Consider the following 13,068-nt stretch of genomic DNA (forward strand, 5'->3'; position numbering starts at 1 on the left):
AAGGGCCTCAACAATGGCCTGTAATATTTTGGGGGCATCAGGGACCTCCCTGGCCAACAACTCACTGGAAGGTATCCCATCCCTGGCACTGAAATTTTTCTAATAACAATCTATGGCTCCTGTGTGTCCCATTGTCCAAAAATATAGATTTCCATATGAATTACTTATATCCTCTTAGATTTTGATTAGCCCTCTCTCTACCTTTCCTTACTCAATCTCTTCCCCTGACTTTACTTAGGCCTATTATTTGTACTTTTTAAAAAAAATTATTTATTTATTTATTTGAGAGCGACAGACACAGAGAGAAAGACAGATAGAGGGAGAGAGAGAGAATGGGTGCGCCAGGGCTTCCAGCCTCTGCAAACGAACTCCAGACGCGTGCGCCCCCTTGTGCATCTGGCTAACGTGGGACCTGGGGAACCGAGCCTCGAACCGGGGTCCTTAGACTTCACAGGCAAGCGCTTAACTGCTAAGCCATCTCTCCAGCCCTATTTGTTCATTTTTAATTAGCACACTTTTTTTTTTTTTTTTTTTTGAGGTAGCGTCTCACTCTAACTCAGGCTGACCTGGAATTCACTATGTAGTCTTAGGGTAGTCTTGAACTCATGGTGATCCTCCTACCTCTGCCTCCCGAGTGCTGGCATTAAAGGCATGCACCACCACGCCTGGCTCTTAGCCACATTTTAATTTAATTTATTTCTTACTTACTTGCAAGCAGGGAGAGGGAGATAATGAGTGCACCAGGGCTTCTACATGCTGCAAACAAACTCCAGATGCATGCTCCACTTTGTGTATCTGTCTTAACGTGGGTACTGGGGAATCAAACTCAGTATGAATGAACCCAGTCATTAGACTTTGTGGGCCTTAATCACTGAGCCATCTCTCCAGCACCAACATATTGTCTTTTCTATGAAAAGAAAATGTTTAAGTTACATGTGGTTGTACATTCCTGTAATCTGTGCACTTAGGAGGTGGAGACAGGAAGGTTAGGAGTTCAAGACCAACCTGGACTACATGAGTCTTTTTTTTAATTTTAATTTTTTTTATTGATAACTTTCATAATTGTAGACAATAAACCATGATAATTCCCTCCCCTTCCCCACTTTCTCCTCACAAATCCACTCTCCATCATATCCCCTCCCCCTCCCTTTTTTTTTTCCTTTCTTTTCTTTTATTTTTGAGGTAGGGTCTCACTCTAGGCGCTGGCTGACCTGGAATTCAGTATGTAGTCTCTGAGTGGCCTTGACCTCATGGGGATCCTCCTACCTCAACCTCCCAAGTGCTAGGCCTGGCTAGGCACTTTGTTTTTTAAAATCACTTAATTTGCATGCATGTACTTGTGTGTTTATGGTGCACCAGGATCTCTTGCCACTGCAAATGGAATGCCAGATGCTTGGACCACTTTTTGCATCTGGCTTTGCCTATGCTCCTGGGGAATTGAATCCAGACCATCAGGCTTTGCAAGCAAGCCTTTATTCACTGGGCATTTTCCCAGTCCCATACATGAGACTTGAAGGGAAAGATAGCGAGAGGGGGGAGGGAAGGAAGAAAAGTGAATGAAAAACAAAGAAAAGCAAAAACAACAACAACAAAAAGCCCACATAGCACAAAGAAAAAGAATGCTGATTACCACCTTAGATGGCACATATCAGTCCTGAAATGGAGTCCCAGGGGAGAGGCATAAAATGCTAAAAGAGTGTAGTGGCCTTGATGGTGGCAGTAAGTCAAGGTCACACCCAGCGGTTTATTAATAATGCTTGTCATTCACTCAGCCCCCACCCCCGGCCACATTCTAGCTGTTCCTGTGGCCTCATTCCCCTCACTGTGGCCCAGGCAGTAGGCATCTTTCATCGCTCTGACAGCTCAGGAATACAAGAGGAGCAGAGCTGCTGGCTTTGTCAAGAGTGCCATCCTTCAGCTTTGAAGCTGGTACTCTTTCATTTTTGAGGTAGGGTCTCACTCTAGCCCAGGCTGACCTGGAATTCACTATATACTTTTCGGGTAGCCTCGAATTTACAGCGATCTTCCTACCTCCCTCTGCCTTCTGAGTGCTGGGATTCAAGGTGTGCACCACTATGCTGGGCTCTGAAGCTGTCATTCTTGCCAGCACATCATGACCACCCAGTTACTTTATGCCTTGAATTTACAAAAAAAGAAAAAGAAAAAAGAAAGGCTTAAAATGCTATTTACCATGGCAGTGAAGTATATCCAGTATACTCAAACCCTTTGAAATTTGTAGTTGGTGAATTTTTTTGTCAGTGTGTTAATTTCTTCCCAGAGCTTGGAGGGTGAAGCCCATGATTCTTTTTCTAGTTTGACGATTTTGTCGTCATACCAACGGGAGATGCGGAGGGCATTGGGCCTCAGGGCTCCCTTGGACAAGTTAGTTGCATGTCTTTCATCTGCTATTCTGTGTCATCTTCACAGATCACCCCTGAGTACCTGCAGAGTGTCTGTGTCCGCCTCTTCAGTAACCAGATGCGGCAGAACCTGGCACACAGCGTGGACTTCACCAGGCCTGGGACGGTGAGGCTCTGCGTGGCCGGGTGTCTTGGGTTTGTCTCTTCAGATTTAAAATGAATGTAATTTAAGAGAATGAGGGCACACGCACACACACACACACAAATTACACTCAAGAGGCTGTTTCGCATCTGACTTTGGAGACGTAGAAGTTCCCAGAAGGAGGAGCCTGCACACTGGGCCAGTGAGGAGAGGGGCTGATGGCCTCTGTCAGGGCAGTGGCTCCGAGACACTGAGGCTTGGAATCATTGGGACAAGTAGAACCTTACTTTGTCTCTCTCTTTTTTTTTTTTTTTTTTTTTCAACTTTTTCAAGGTAGGGTCCTGCTCTGGGATAAAAGGCTACCACACCAGCCTATTTCGTCTTTTTTTCTTTTTTGAGGCAGGGTCTTGCTCTAGCCCAGGTTGACTTGGAATTCACTATGTAGTCTCAGGGTGGCCTGTAGCTCACGGTGATCCTCCTGCCTCTGCCTTCCGAGTGCTGGAATTAAAGGTGTGCGACACCATGCCCGGCTAAATATTTTATTTTATTTTACTTGAGAGAGAGGCAGAGAGAGAGAGAGAATGAGAGAATGGGTGTACTGGGGCCTCTAGCCACTTCAAAGGAACTCCAGATGCATGTGCCACTTTGCGCATCTGGTTTACATGGGTCCTGGGAAACCGGACCTTGGTCCTTTGGCTTTGCAGGCAAGCACCTTAACCACTAAGCCCTCTCTCCAGTCTGAATTATATTCTTATCTAATCTGTTTCCATTTGTCCTTTGAGTCAGTAATGCCCTTTATAGCAGCTTCTTTTCCAGTAGCCTGGGGCCAAGTGCAGCATTGAGATGTCAGAGCTCCATAGTGTCTTTTAAATATTTTTTTTAATTAATTTTATTTGAGAGAGAGAAAAGGACAGAGAGAATGGTTACACAAGAGCCTCTAGCCACTGCATACGAACTCCAGACACATGTGCTACTTTGTGCATCTGGCTTATGTGAGTACTGGGGAATTGAACCTGGGTCCTTAGGTTTCACAGGCAGGCACCTTAACTGCTAAACCATCTCTCCCGCCCCATAGTGTCCTTTAATCTTGAATATTTCCCTGGTCTTGTATTTGACTTTTATGACAATGACATTTTGGGAGAAAATAGTTTATTTTCATAAAAAAAGCAGATCAGCTGGGTGTGGTGGTGCATGTCTTTAATTCCAGCACTTGGGAGGCAGAAGTAGGAGGATTGCTGTGAGTTTGAGGCCACTCTGAGACTACCTAGTGAATTCCAGGACAGCCTGGGCTAGAGTGAAACCCTACCTTGAAAAAAAAATTAGACCATTTCTCCTTTTGAGTTTGGTGTTGCCATGTAAGCTGGGCATGGTGGCACATACCTTTAGTCCCAACACTTGGAAAGCTGAAGTTTAAGGCCAGTCTGTGGCTACAGAGTGAGTTCTATGTTAGCCTGAGCCAGAGTGAGACTCTAACCTTAACAAAAAAACATTACTGATTGCCTTGTATCTCGATGCAGATTTTGCACAGAAGGTTGAATGTTACCAGGTGATGTGCCTTTCCTAGGATGGCGTATCTAGAGGTGCATGGTGTCGAAACAGGGCAAGGAGAATGCTAGGCCATGGAGTGATTTGGCAGAGCAGGTCTGGGCCTAACTCTCACACTGTTCTTCCCTGCTGGTGGCTGCTGATGTCATGCAGCAGGTGAGAAAGTTACTGTGAGGCTAGACTGTACTGCCGTGATCTTGAATAACCTGGGCGTGAGTTCTGCAATGTATCGCTCTTGTTTCTTTTTTTTCTTCCCCCTGAGGTAGGGTCTCACTCTAGCATTCTAGCCCAGACTGACCTGGATTTCACTCTGTAGCTCTTAGCTAGGACAAAGGAGTGTAGCACTACACCTGCCCATACGGCGTATTTCTCCTTGTGCTTTTTCTTTTCTTTTCTGATGCTAGGGATCGCTTCCAAACTTGTAACCTGTAGTACGTAAGGAACCTGTGTGGTTTGAATATATATAAATGACTTCATTATACTTCTGGGCTTTGATTTGGTCCAAAGAAGCACCAGTGACACTCAAGTATTCCCATGTACTTTAGAAGCTTGAAGTCTGAGCTGAAATATAATAACTTGAAAGGACAGAAAGAGAATGATGAGTGGTTTGGTTAGAGTGTAATAAATAGGGTAGATAATTCAGTTTTTTATTCAGAAATTTACAATAAAAGGAAATCTTACTTTTTAAAGTTTTAGTAGTAAATACATATACAGTGGAACCAATTTAAAAAAATTGATTATGCAAGATTAGAGAGATGTCTCATTGGTTAAGGTGCTTGCCTGCAAAACTAACAATCCAGATTCAGTTCCCCAGTGCCCACATGGAGCCAGATGCATGAGGTGGCACATGCATCTGGAGTTTGTAGCAGCTAGAGGCCCTGACATGTCCATTCTACTATCTATCTGCAAGTAAATAAATAAAAATACTTAAACAAAAAAAATTATTATGCAGACTGGGAGATGGCTCAGAGTTTAAGGCACTTGCTTGCAAAGCCTAATGACCTGGGTTCAAATGCACAAAGTGATGGACATGACTTGTTTGTTTGCAGCAGCAAGAGACCATGGCACGTACATATTCTCTCTGTCTGTGTCTCTCTATATCTTTGAAATAAATAAATAGATTATGGGTGAAAGAAAAATCAGGATGACCAAAATAAAAGCCAGGGTGAAGGCTGGTACAAAGTGCAGGCCTTGGTTGCTGAGCCTCTGGAGAAGCTGGCACAGGTTTGCCTCCCAGATTTCTAGCAGCAGTGCCCCAAGGACAGGGGCGTTTGTGTGGTCTGCTGTGTTTCCATGGCAAGGGAGGGCAGTTCTGAAATGTCATCTGGTAACATTCCCATGTCGAAACCAGCATGTGCTCTGCCCAGAAAGTATAGTGAGGAAATGGACTCTCATCAGCCCACGCATCCCCAGTGGACCCTTCAGCGTTCCTCTGGTTCTGTCTGTGCCCTGCAGACTGTTAATTCCAACTCCTCATATTACTGAAACCTAAAAGCAAGTTAAATCCATTTTTCAAAAAGCATGGATGGTCAAACAGCAGCTTTTGACAGCTATCCTGACCCAAGGCGGATCACTCTCGTGGTGTCTGGGAAGGGCATGGTCTCAGGGTGAGGAGCAGTTGTCCTTACGTGTTCACACAAGCACCCCACAGCTGTCTCCTAGAGCTGTTGGCCATGTCCGCCACTGTGTACACGTGGACATATGGGACAGAGGCTGGGCATAGCATGCAGAAGTCTTGAGAGTCAGGTTAGTAAGACAACTTTTGGCGCCCATGTTTACCATATGGTCAGGCCAGGTTAGGTCAGGAACCAGCAGAGTGTGTTGACCCAGGTGCCAACTTCCTGACAGCAACTGGCACAGCAGGGTCTGTGAGTGACAGGACTGGTCATTTCTGTCCTCCTCCTTATATTCACTAATTCTTCCTATACTTAGTGCTTCTCAGGCTCAGGCTATGAAATCTTATCTCTTCTTATGTCCTTACATTTCTATTTTCCCTGTGTATCTGTAGCCACTTACTTAAAACTGAGGTCATATTATTATTATGATTTTTGGCTTTCCAAGGTAGGGTTTCACTCTAGCTCAGGCTGACCTGAAATTCACTATGTAGTCTCAGGGTGGCCTTAAACTCACAGTGATCCTCCTACCTCTGCCTCTTGAGTGCTGGGATTAAAGGCGTGCACCACCACGCCGGCTCATATTATTTTTAATGTTTTATTTATTTATTTGCAAGGAGAGAGAGAGGATATGAATGGCTGTTCCAGGGTCTCTTGCTACTGCAAATCCACTTATCTTTTTTTTTTTTTATTTTGAGAGAGAGAATGGGTGCACCAGGGCCTTCAGCTGCTGCAAATGAACTCCAGATGTGTGCACCCCATTATGGCACATGTGTGACATTGCATACTTGTGTCCCTGTGTGTCTGAACATGAGTTATTAGGCTTTGCAGGCAAGCACTTTAACTCTACGCTATCTCTCCAGCTTCCTTACTTTCTTTTTAAAATTTTATTTATTTATTTATTTAAGAGAGACACAGAGAGGCAGATAGAGAATGGGTATGCCAGGGCCTTCAGTTGCTGCAAATGAACTCCAGACACATTTGCCATCTTGTGCATCCGGCTTACATGGGTTCTGGAGAATCGAGCCTGGGCCCTTTGGCTTTGTAAGCCAGTGTCTTAGCTGCTAAGCCATCTTCCCAGCTCATGCATGAACCACTTTCGGTATCTGAATTTATGTGGGTATTCAGGAATCAAACCTGGGCAGTTAGGCTTTGCAAGCAAGTGCCTTGAACTGCTGAGCCATCTCCCCAGCCTCTGAGGTCATATTATTAAAGGGCAGCTTAAAAGGAGCCACAATTTAACATCAGAACAACAGCATAGCTGATGTCTTGTTCTATGAAATGTTACTGGTATCATCTCTCATGAGACTGGTCCCACCATCCTTAGCTGTTACCATCAAGGTGCACGTTCTGTCCAGGCATTAAGAAAGCAGGGGGAGAACCAGCTTTAGCTTAACTGTAACTTTTCTTTCTGCTGAAGTCACTTAGGAATAGCAGTACAGGCACTTACATTCTTTTATGCTCTCTGCAGATGGCTATATAAGATGAGAAGCTGCCCAAGGGTTATGGTAAGGGCATAATGGAATATTGCTGCTGGCCCAGCATGCCTAAGGTAGATTTGGAATGAGTCCCAGGACTGTCAAATGCCAATGTAAAGAAGGAAGTTAGGGCACAGTTTAGGTGAGACATCTTGTGGCTGAACCCACAGGGTTTAGGGTTTATAAGGAAAAAGCCGTTTGGCAGTTTTAATTACTTACTTATTTATTTATTTTTATTTTTATTTTTTCGAGGTAGGATCTCACTCTAGCTCAGGTTGACCTGGAATTCACTATGTAATCTCAGGCAGACCTCGAACTCACAGTGATCCTCCTACTTCTGCCTCCCAAGTGCTGGGATTAAAGGAGTGCATCACCATGCCTGGCAGTTTTATTTTTCAAGTGAATAAATTCTAATCTGAGGCCACACAGAGGGTCATTGATTCCAGGATGTTAAGTGTACACAGATCATCCTCACTTATAGAATGATCAGCCCTTTTCAGGTACCTTCTCATGCTAATCATATGTACCAGCTAATTATATTCTGTGAGGGCAGTTGGCTGGCCCCATCTGAAACTTGCTGTTGTCTATAAAGTCTACCGCATTGGATATTGGCTCAAGTCTGGCTGTTAACATGAGCCTGGACTTCTATAGCCCCAGTTTTAAACTACTGAAGAGTGGTAAAGACGAGCAAGGCAAAGCTTCTGTTGAAGAATGTGGAATTTATTTGTGGGAAGGTTTGCTTCGTTCTTTGAACTGTGGGGTCATAGATGCAACCCCACTAGTCCTGGACAGCTTCCGCCAAGCCCGGACTGCCACATGGGGGCAGCACAGAGGAGCAGTTGCCCTCACCCTCTGTCTGGCACGTTCTCTGCAGAAGTAAGTCAAGAGTGGATGAGTAGGTAGGTGGTCCACACCTAGGTATGCCCTGCTCCACAACTCCAGTGAGTCTCTCCTCTACCAGAGGAAAGGTCACACTGGAACAGTGCCCTGAGCAGAAACCTCAGGAGAGGAAAGAAGTGTTCTGCCCTTGCCTGGCTCACATCCAGCTACCTGTGTCCAAAGAGCTGTATTATCTGAGTTGATAGGTAGATCTAGCTGCTCACAGGATTAACGATGATGGGATTATGGTTTTTGAGGTGTTTTGTAACAATTTGACCTCACCACATATCACTGTCTAACTCTATGTTTGTCTTACCTCCTTTCACCTACAGGACTCTAAAACTAGAACAGAGAAAAATCACATTATGTTATCAGCCGCTTAGAAGAAATAAAGGCTCCCCTTGGGCACAGGAGAGAGATCAAACAATTTTCTAAGATGAGACAAGCACAGGCATAATACATGATGGCATTTTAGCCAGTAGTACACCCTGAATACCGTTGTAGTCACATAGCATTGTATTGCTTAGTGATGACAGGCTGGCTGTTGAAGCCACCATAGATTGCTAAGGACACTCTACAATGTTTGCATGATGACAAAATCTTTCAGATTCATTTCTTGCAATGTATCCCTATAAGCAGGACATGATTAATCCTCAGTTACATTTGGAGGGAGCCTGTGTGACCTGGTTGTGATCTGTTGAGTTAGCTTGACCCAAGGGGCTTAGGGTAAGGCTGCATAGAAAACAGAAATGTAACGGTAAATGGGGCAAACCTTCCCTTTGTTACATGAAGCATCACTTGTCTGCCTCCTGTAGCAACCCTGCAGAAGTACGCTACCTTTTACGCTTTGGGGAGGGGCATACACGTATGGATATGTGCTTGTTGTGTTTTAAATCATTTACTGGAGGGGGGGGGAGGGAGGAAGGGAGGGGGAGAGAGAGAGAGAGAGAGAGAGAGATTGGGCACACCAGAGCCTCTTGCCACTAAAAACCAACTCCAGATACATGCACCACTTTCTGCATCTTGCTTTCTGTGGGCTCTGGGAATTAAACCCAGACAGGCAGGCTTTGTGAGCAAATGCCTCTGAGTACTGAGCCATCTTCTTAGCCCCTATATACTGTTCTTAAAGTTTTATTTATTTGCACATATGTATGTATGTGTATGGGTATGTCAGGGTCTCTTGTTGCTGCAAGCAAATGTCTACCCATCTTTTACGTGGGTAACTGGTGAATTGAACCTAGTCTACAGGCTTTACAAACATGTGCCTTTACCCTCTGCGACATCTCCCTAGCCCCTCTACAATGATTTTTTTTTTTCCAGGTTAATGATTGTGGTAGTTTGAATAGATGGCCCTCAATATATTCAGTGTTTTATTAGTTTGTAGTTTGGATCTGCAAACTACCTGGCTGGAGGAGGTGTCACTGAATGGATCCTGAAATGTGGTGGTGGGTTTGAAATTCCAGTATAAAGATATGCAAAGTGCCTAGTTCCATCAGAAGTTCCTGAAGTCAGCTGTGTGATTTTTGGCTTGTGGCTTTGCTCTCTGTTTGGACCTATGAAGGCAGGCCAGCTTCTTCTGCCATTATGGAACTTCCTCTGGATGTGTAAGCTTCAGTAAATCCCTTCTGCCATCACTGTGCCTGGTCTGGAAGTTCATCTTGGGACCTGAGGCTGTCTACTACAATGATGCTTTAAAAAACTATTTTATTGGCCAGGTGTGGTGGCACACACCTTTAATCCCAGCACTTGGGGGAAAAAAAGCCAGGTGTGGTAGTTCATACCTTTAATCCCAGCACTTGGGAGGCAGAGGTAGGAGGATCGCCATGAGTTCAAGGCCACCCTGAGACTACATAGTGAGTTCCAGGTCAGCTTGAGCTAGAATGAGACCCTGCCTTGAAAAACATTAGAGAGATAGAGAGCGCACAAGCAAGTGCAAACAAACTCCAGCTGCATGTATCACTTTGCGCATCTGGCTTTATGTAGGGAATTGAACCAGGGTTGTCAGGCTTTGCTGAGCCATCTCAACAGTCCTTTTGTTTGTTGTAGGTTTTTGTGATAGGGTCTTATTCTAGCCCAGGATAACCTGGAACTTACTCTGTAGTTCCAAGCTGCCCTCAAACTCACAGTGATCTTCCTACCTCTGCCTTCTAAATGCTGGGATGTGCCACAACACCTGGCATGAACCACTTTTTGCATCTGGCTGGGGAATTGAACCTTGGCCTGCAAATTTTGTAAGCAAGCACCTTTAACCATTGAGCCATTTTCCCAATGCCTTAAAGTTGTTTTTTTGTTTTTTTTTTTAAACACTTATTTTATTTTATTTATTTGAGAGAGAAAAAGAGGCAGAGGGAGAGAGAGAGAGAATGAATGGGCACGCCAGGGCCTCCAGCCGCTCCAGTGCCTTAAAGTTTTAATTTGAGGACATGGTAGTACATTCAGTTATTCTCTCTGACACTGACACTTGGCCTAGGACCATTTCTATGATGCAGCCATGTCTGCATGCTGCTATGGCTTGAAAGCACCGGGCCTTTCTCACACGTTTGAATGCAGTGTTACTCAAGAACATTGTGCTGTGAATGAGGAACAGTGCTCCACACCCCAGAACAAGGGTCTATCCCAATGAAAGGAATGGACAGGAGGTGACTGACCATGAGACAAAATAGAGCCTAGACCAACTCCCAAAGTGCAGTGCAAGCCACAGACCTTTGAGTGGGTTCCAAGGCCCATTAATCACACCCCTGGGCTTGTGAGTTCATGGGAAGGGGAAATTTCCATTTAAATGCCTCCTTTCTTAGAATCACAGCACCGCTAGGAATTAACCTCCCTTTATTCATAACTTCGCTTCCCTGTTGGAAACAAGTTAAAACATTTCCATGAGATAGCACTGAGTCTGTGAAAAGCCCCAGACCTGTGAACTTTAGAGATCTCTGCATCCATGGCCACCATCCTTGTTACAGTAAAATGCTGCAGAGACTTATTGGGACCGCTGTCCTCATCGCTGCACAGCTGTTCAGGGACACCACCACACATGGCGTCCTTGGCTGTGTGGGCCTTGATCTACCTTGACGTGCTCTGGTAGAGGACCTGCCCACCAGCTCCCCGCCCTGTGCTGCCTCGCACTGGCCCGCTGCTAACCTGCTCACGGGCGTTCGCACCTTTGCACTTCAACTAGTGGGGACAGCGGTGACTGGCCGTTGGCTCAGACCTTTTTCTGAGCTCTGAAAGCAGGCTTCTGGGTCCCTTCCATGAACTCCATACAGCTCACCACACTATCTGTGCCCACACTGAGTTCCTGTGCTTCCTGTTTCAGAGAATGGCACTGTGGGGAACACTTGAGGACTGTTCAGGGCTGGTCCGTCCCCTTTGCCTGTGTGTCAGTCACCAGGATCTGGCCTAGCTTTCCATCCTCCCACATTTGGGGTGCTTTGTACTGGCCAGGTGTCTGACTCTCCTTGCTCGGAGCCATGCTCTTTGGTGCTTTTGGCTTGCTGGTCAGTCACCTTCCAGGTTGTGTTGGTTACATGTGTATAGCCCCTCATGTTCCAGGAAGGATTCTGGTGTCAAGCAGCTGGCAGGTCATGTTACCTGCCTGCTCATTGCTTGTCCTCACTTGAGGGGGAAGCGTGTCTAATGCTGTACATGTCCCTATCCCATTACATGGTCAGCCACAGCAGCTGGCGCTGCTCCTCCAGGTCTCTGACCTTGGTGACCCTGCAGTCGTCCCAGGCTGAGACCCTTGGCCTCACGTGCCCCACTGAGGGCACTGAACCTCTCGGGAAGCCTTGCCAGGGAGTCCTGTTGTCCCTTTGCACTCTGCTGTAGCAGGGAAGATGGGCTCTGACCTTGTAGGGCTGAGCAGCCTCTTCACATCCTCCAAGCATGAGCTGCAGCCCCTCCTCTGCCCTGATGGGCCAAGCATCTCCCCCTTCAAGGCACTCTTGTACTCGAATTTTCCAAGCTTGTGACTGCAAACTGATCTTGATCCTGAACTAAACAGGCTTTGATTTCCAAAGTTTGAGACATACTGTCTGGTGAGAGTCCAGCACACTGCAACATACCAAAGGCCTGGGGACACTAAGTAAAAGGCCACCTGACGAGCAGTTTTCTTCATGTTGCACCTGCAAGTGAGCTTGCTGATGTCATATGTACCTGTCCGGCTGTTACCAACAGCTGTCCTGAGCCTGACGTGGCTCCAGTTCCCACTTCCTCTCCACCCACTTCAGGGGCAGCAGTTTCTGGGAAGGCCAGGCTCCAGAACCTCCCTGTGGCTGAGGATAGAATCCTACGTGCTGCCTTTTCACCTTGGCCTGTGTACGCATTCATGTCTCTCCTGCCCAAGGGTTCCCAGAGCTTGTGCTGACTGGCTCAGTGAAGGTGCCCAGCAAATAGTTGATGTCTTATTACATGAGGTGTTCCAAGTATTGTGAACCTGTGTCCTGAAAAGGTTTGACTGCTGGGCTTCCTCAGATGGGACACCATCTACCATCCACAGTGGTTGGGAGCACTGGCTTCCTTCTGATGCCCCAGTGATGATGGGGCTCTTTCCCTGACTTGGGTATACAATTCCAAAATCACATAGCGACCACCTGGACAAGTGAAGGCCTCCTTATCAAGGGGCATCCTTTCCGAGGCTGTTAGCTCACCGGAGGGCATTGTGGTAGATTATTTGCAGGTTCCCGTCTCTCTCCCACTGGTTGCTACCGGCCAGCTATTGAGCTGTGCTCCGCAGCTGTAGTGGTGACTCCTGAGTGCAGCCAGTAGCAGCTGTGGTTACAGCTGGCTTGAGAACCTACATTGAAGACCATAGTAGAGCCCTAGGCCACTCGAAGGTTGGCCAGCAGAAGCTCAGAGCAGCATATTTGATGTTTATGTGTTCTTATTATTTTAAATCTTTTTAATCAGAGAGAGCGAAAATTGGCACACCAGGGCCTCCAGCCACTGCAGTCGAACTGCAGATGTGTGCACTATCTTGTGCACATGTGCAACCTTGCGTCACCTTGGGCATCTGGCTTATGTGACCTGGAGTGTCAAACATGATTCCTTAGGCTTTT

The 13,068-nt window shown here is 46.1% G+C and overlaps 1 protein-coding gene across 3 annotated transcripts in view; it reads left to right on the plus strand.

The window, feature by feature from the left end:
• The window catches only part of Armc9 (armadillo repeat containing 9), a 183,580-nt gene that overhangs the window by 43,832 nt on the left and 126,680 nt on the right, over positions 1-13,068 (plus strand). For all 3 annotated transcript variants that reach the window (XM_045147325.1, XM_045147327.1, XM_045147326.1), the window contains exon 9: positions 2,428-2,526. In XM_045147325.1, coding sequence (XP_045003260.1) covers positions 2,428-2,526 — 99 coding nt within the window. The remainder of the gene's footprint in view (positions 1-2,427; positions 2,527-13,068) is intronic.

The sequence above is a fragment of the Jaculus jaculus genome, chromosome 4 (assembly GCF_020740685.1).
Source record: "Jaculus jaculus isolate mJacJac1 chromosome 4, mJacJac1.mat.Y.cur, whole genome shotgun sequence".
Lineage (NCBI taxonomy): Eukaryota > Metazoa > Chordata > Mammalia > Rodentia > Dipodidae > Jaculus > Jaculus jaculus.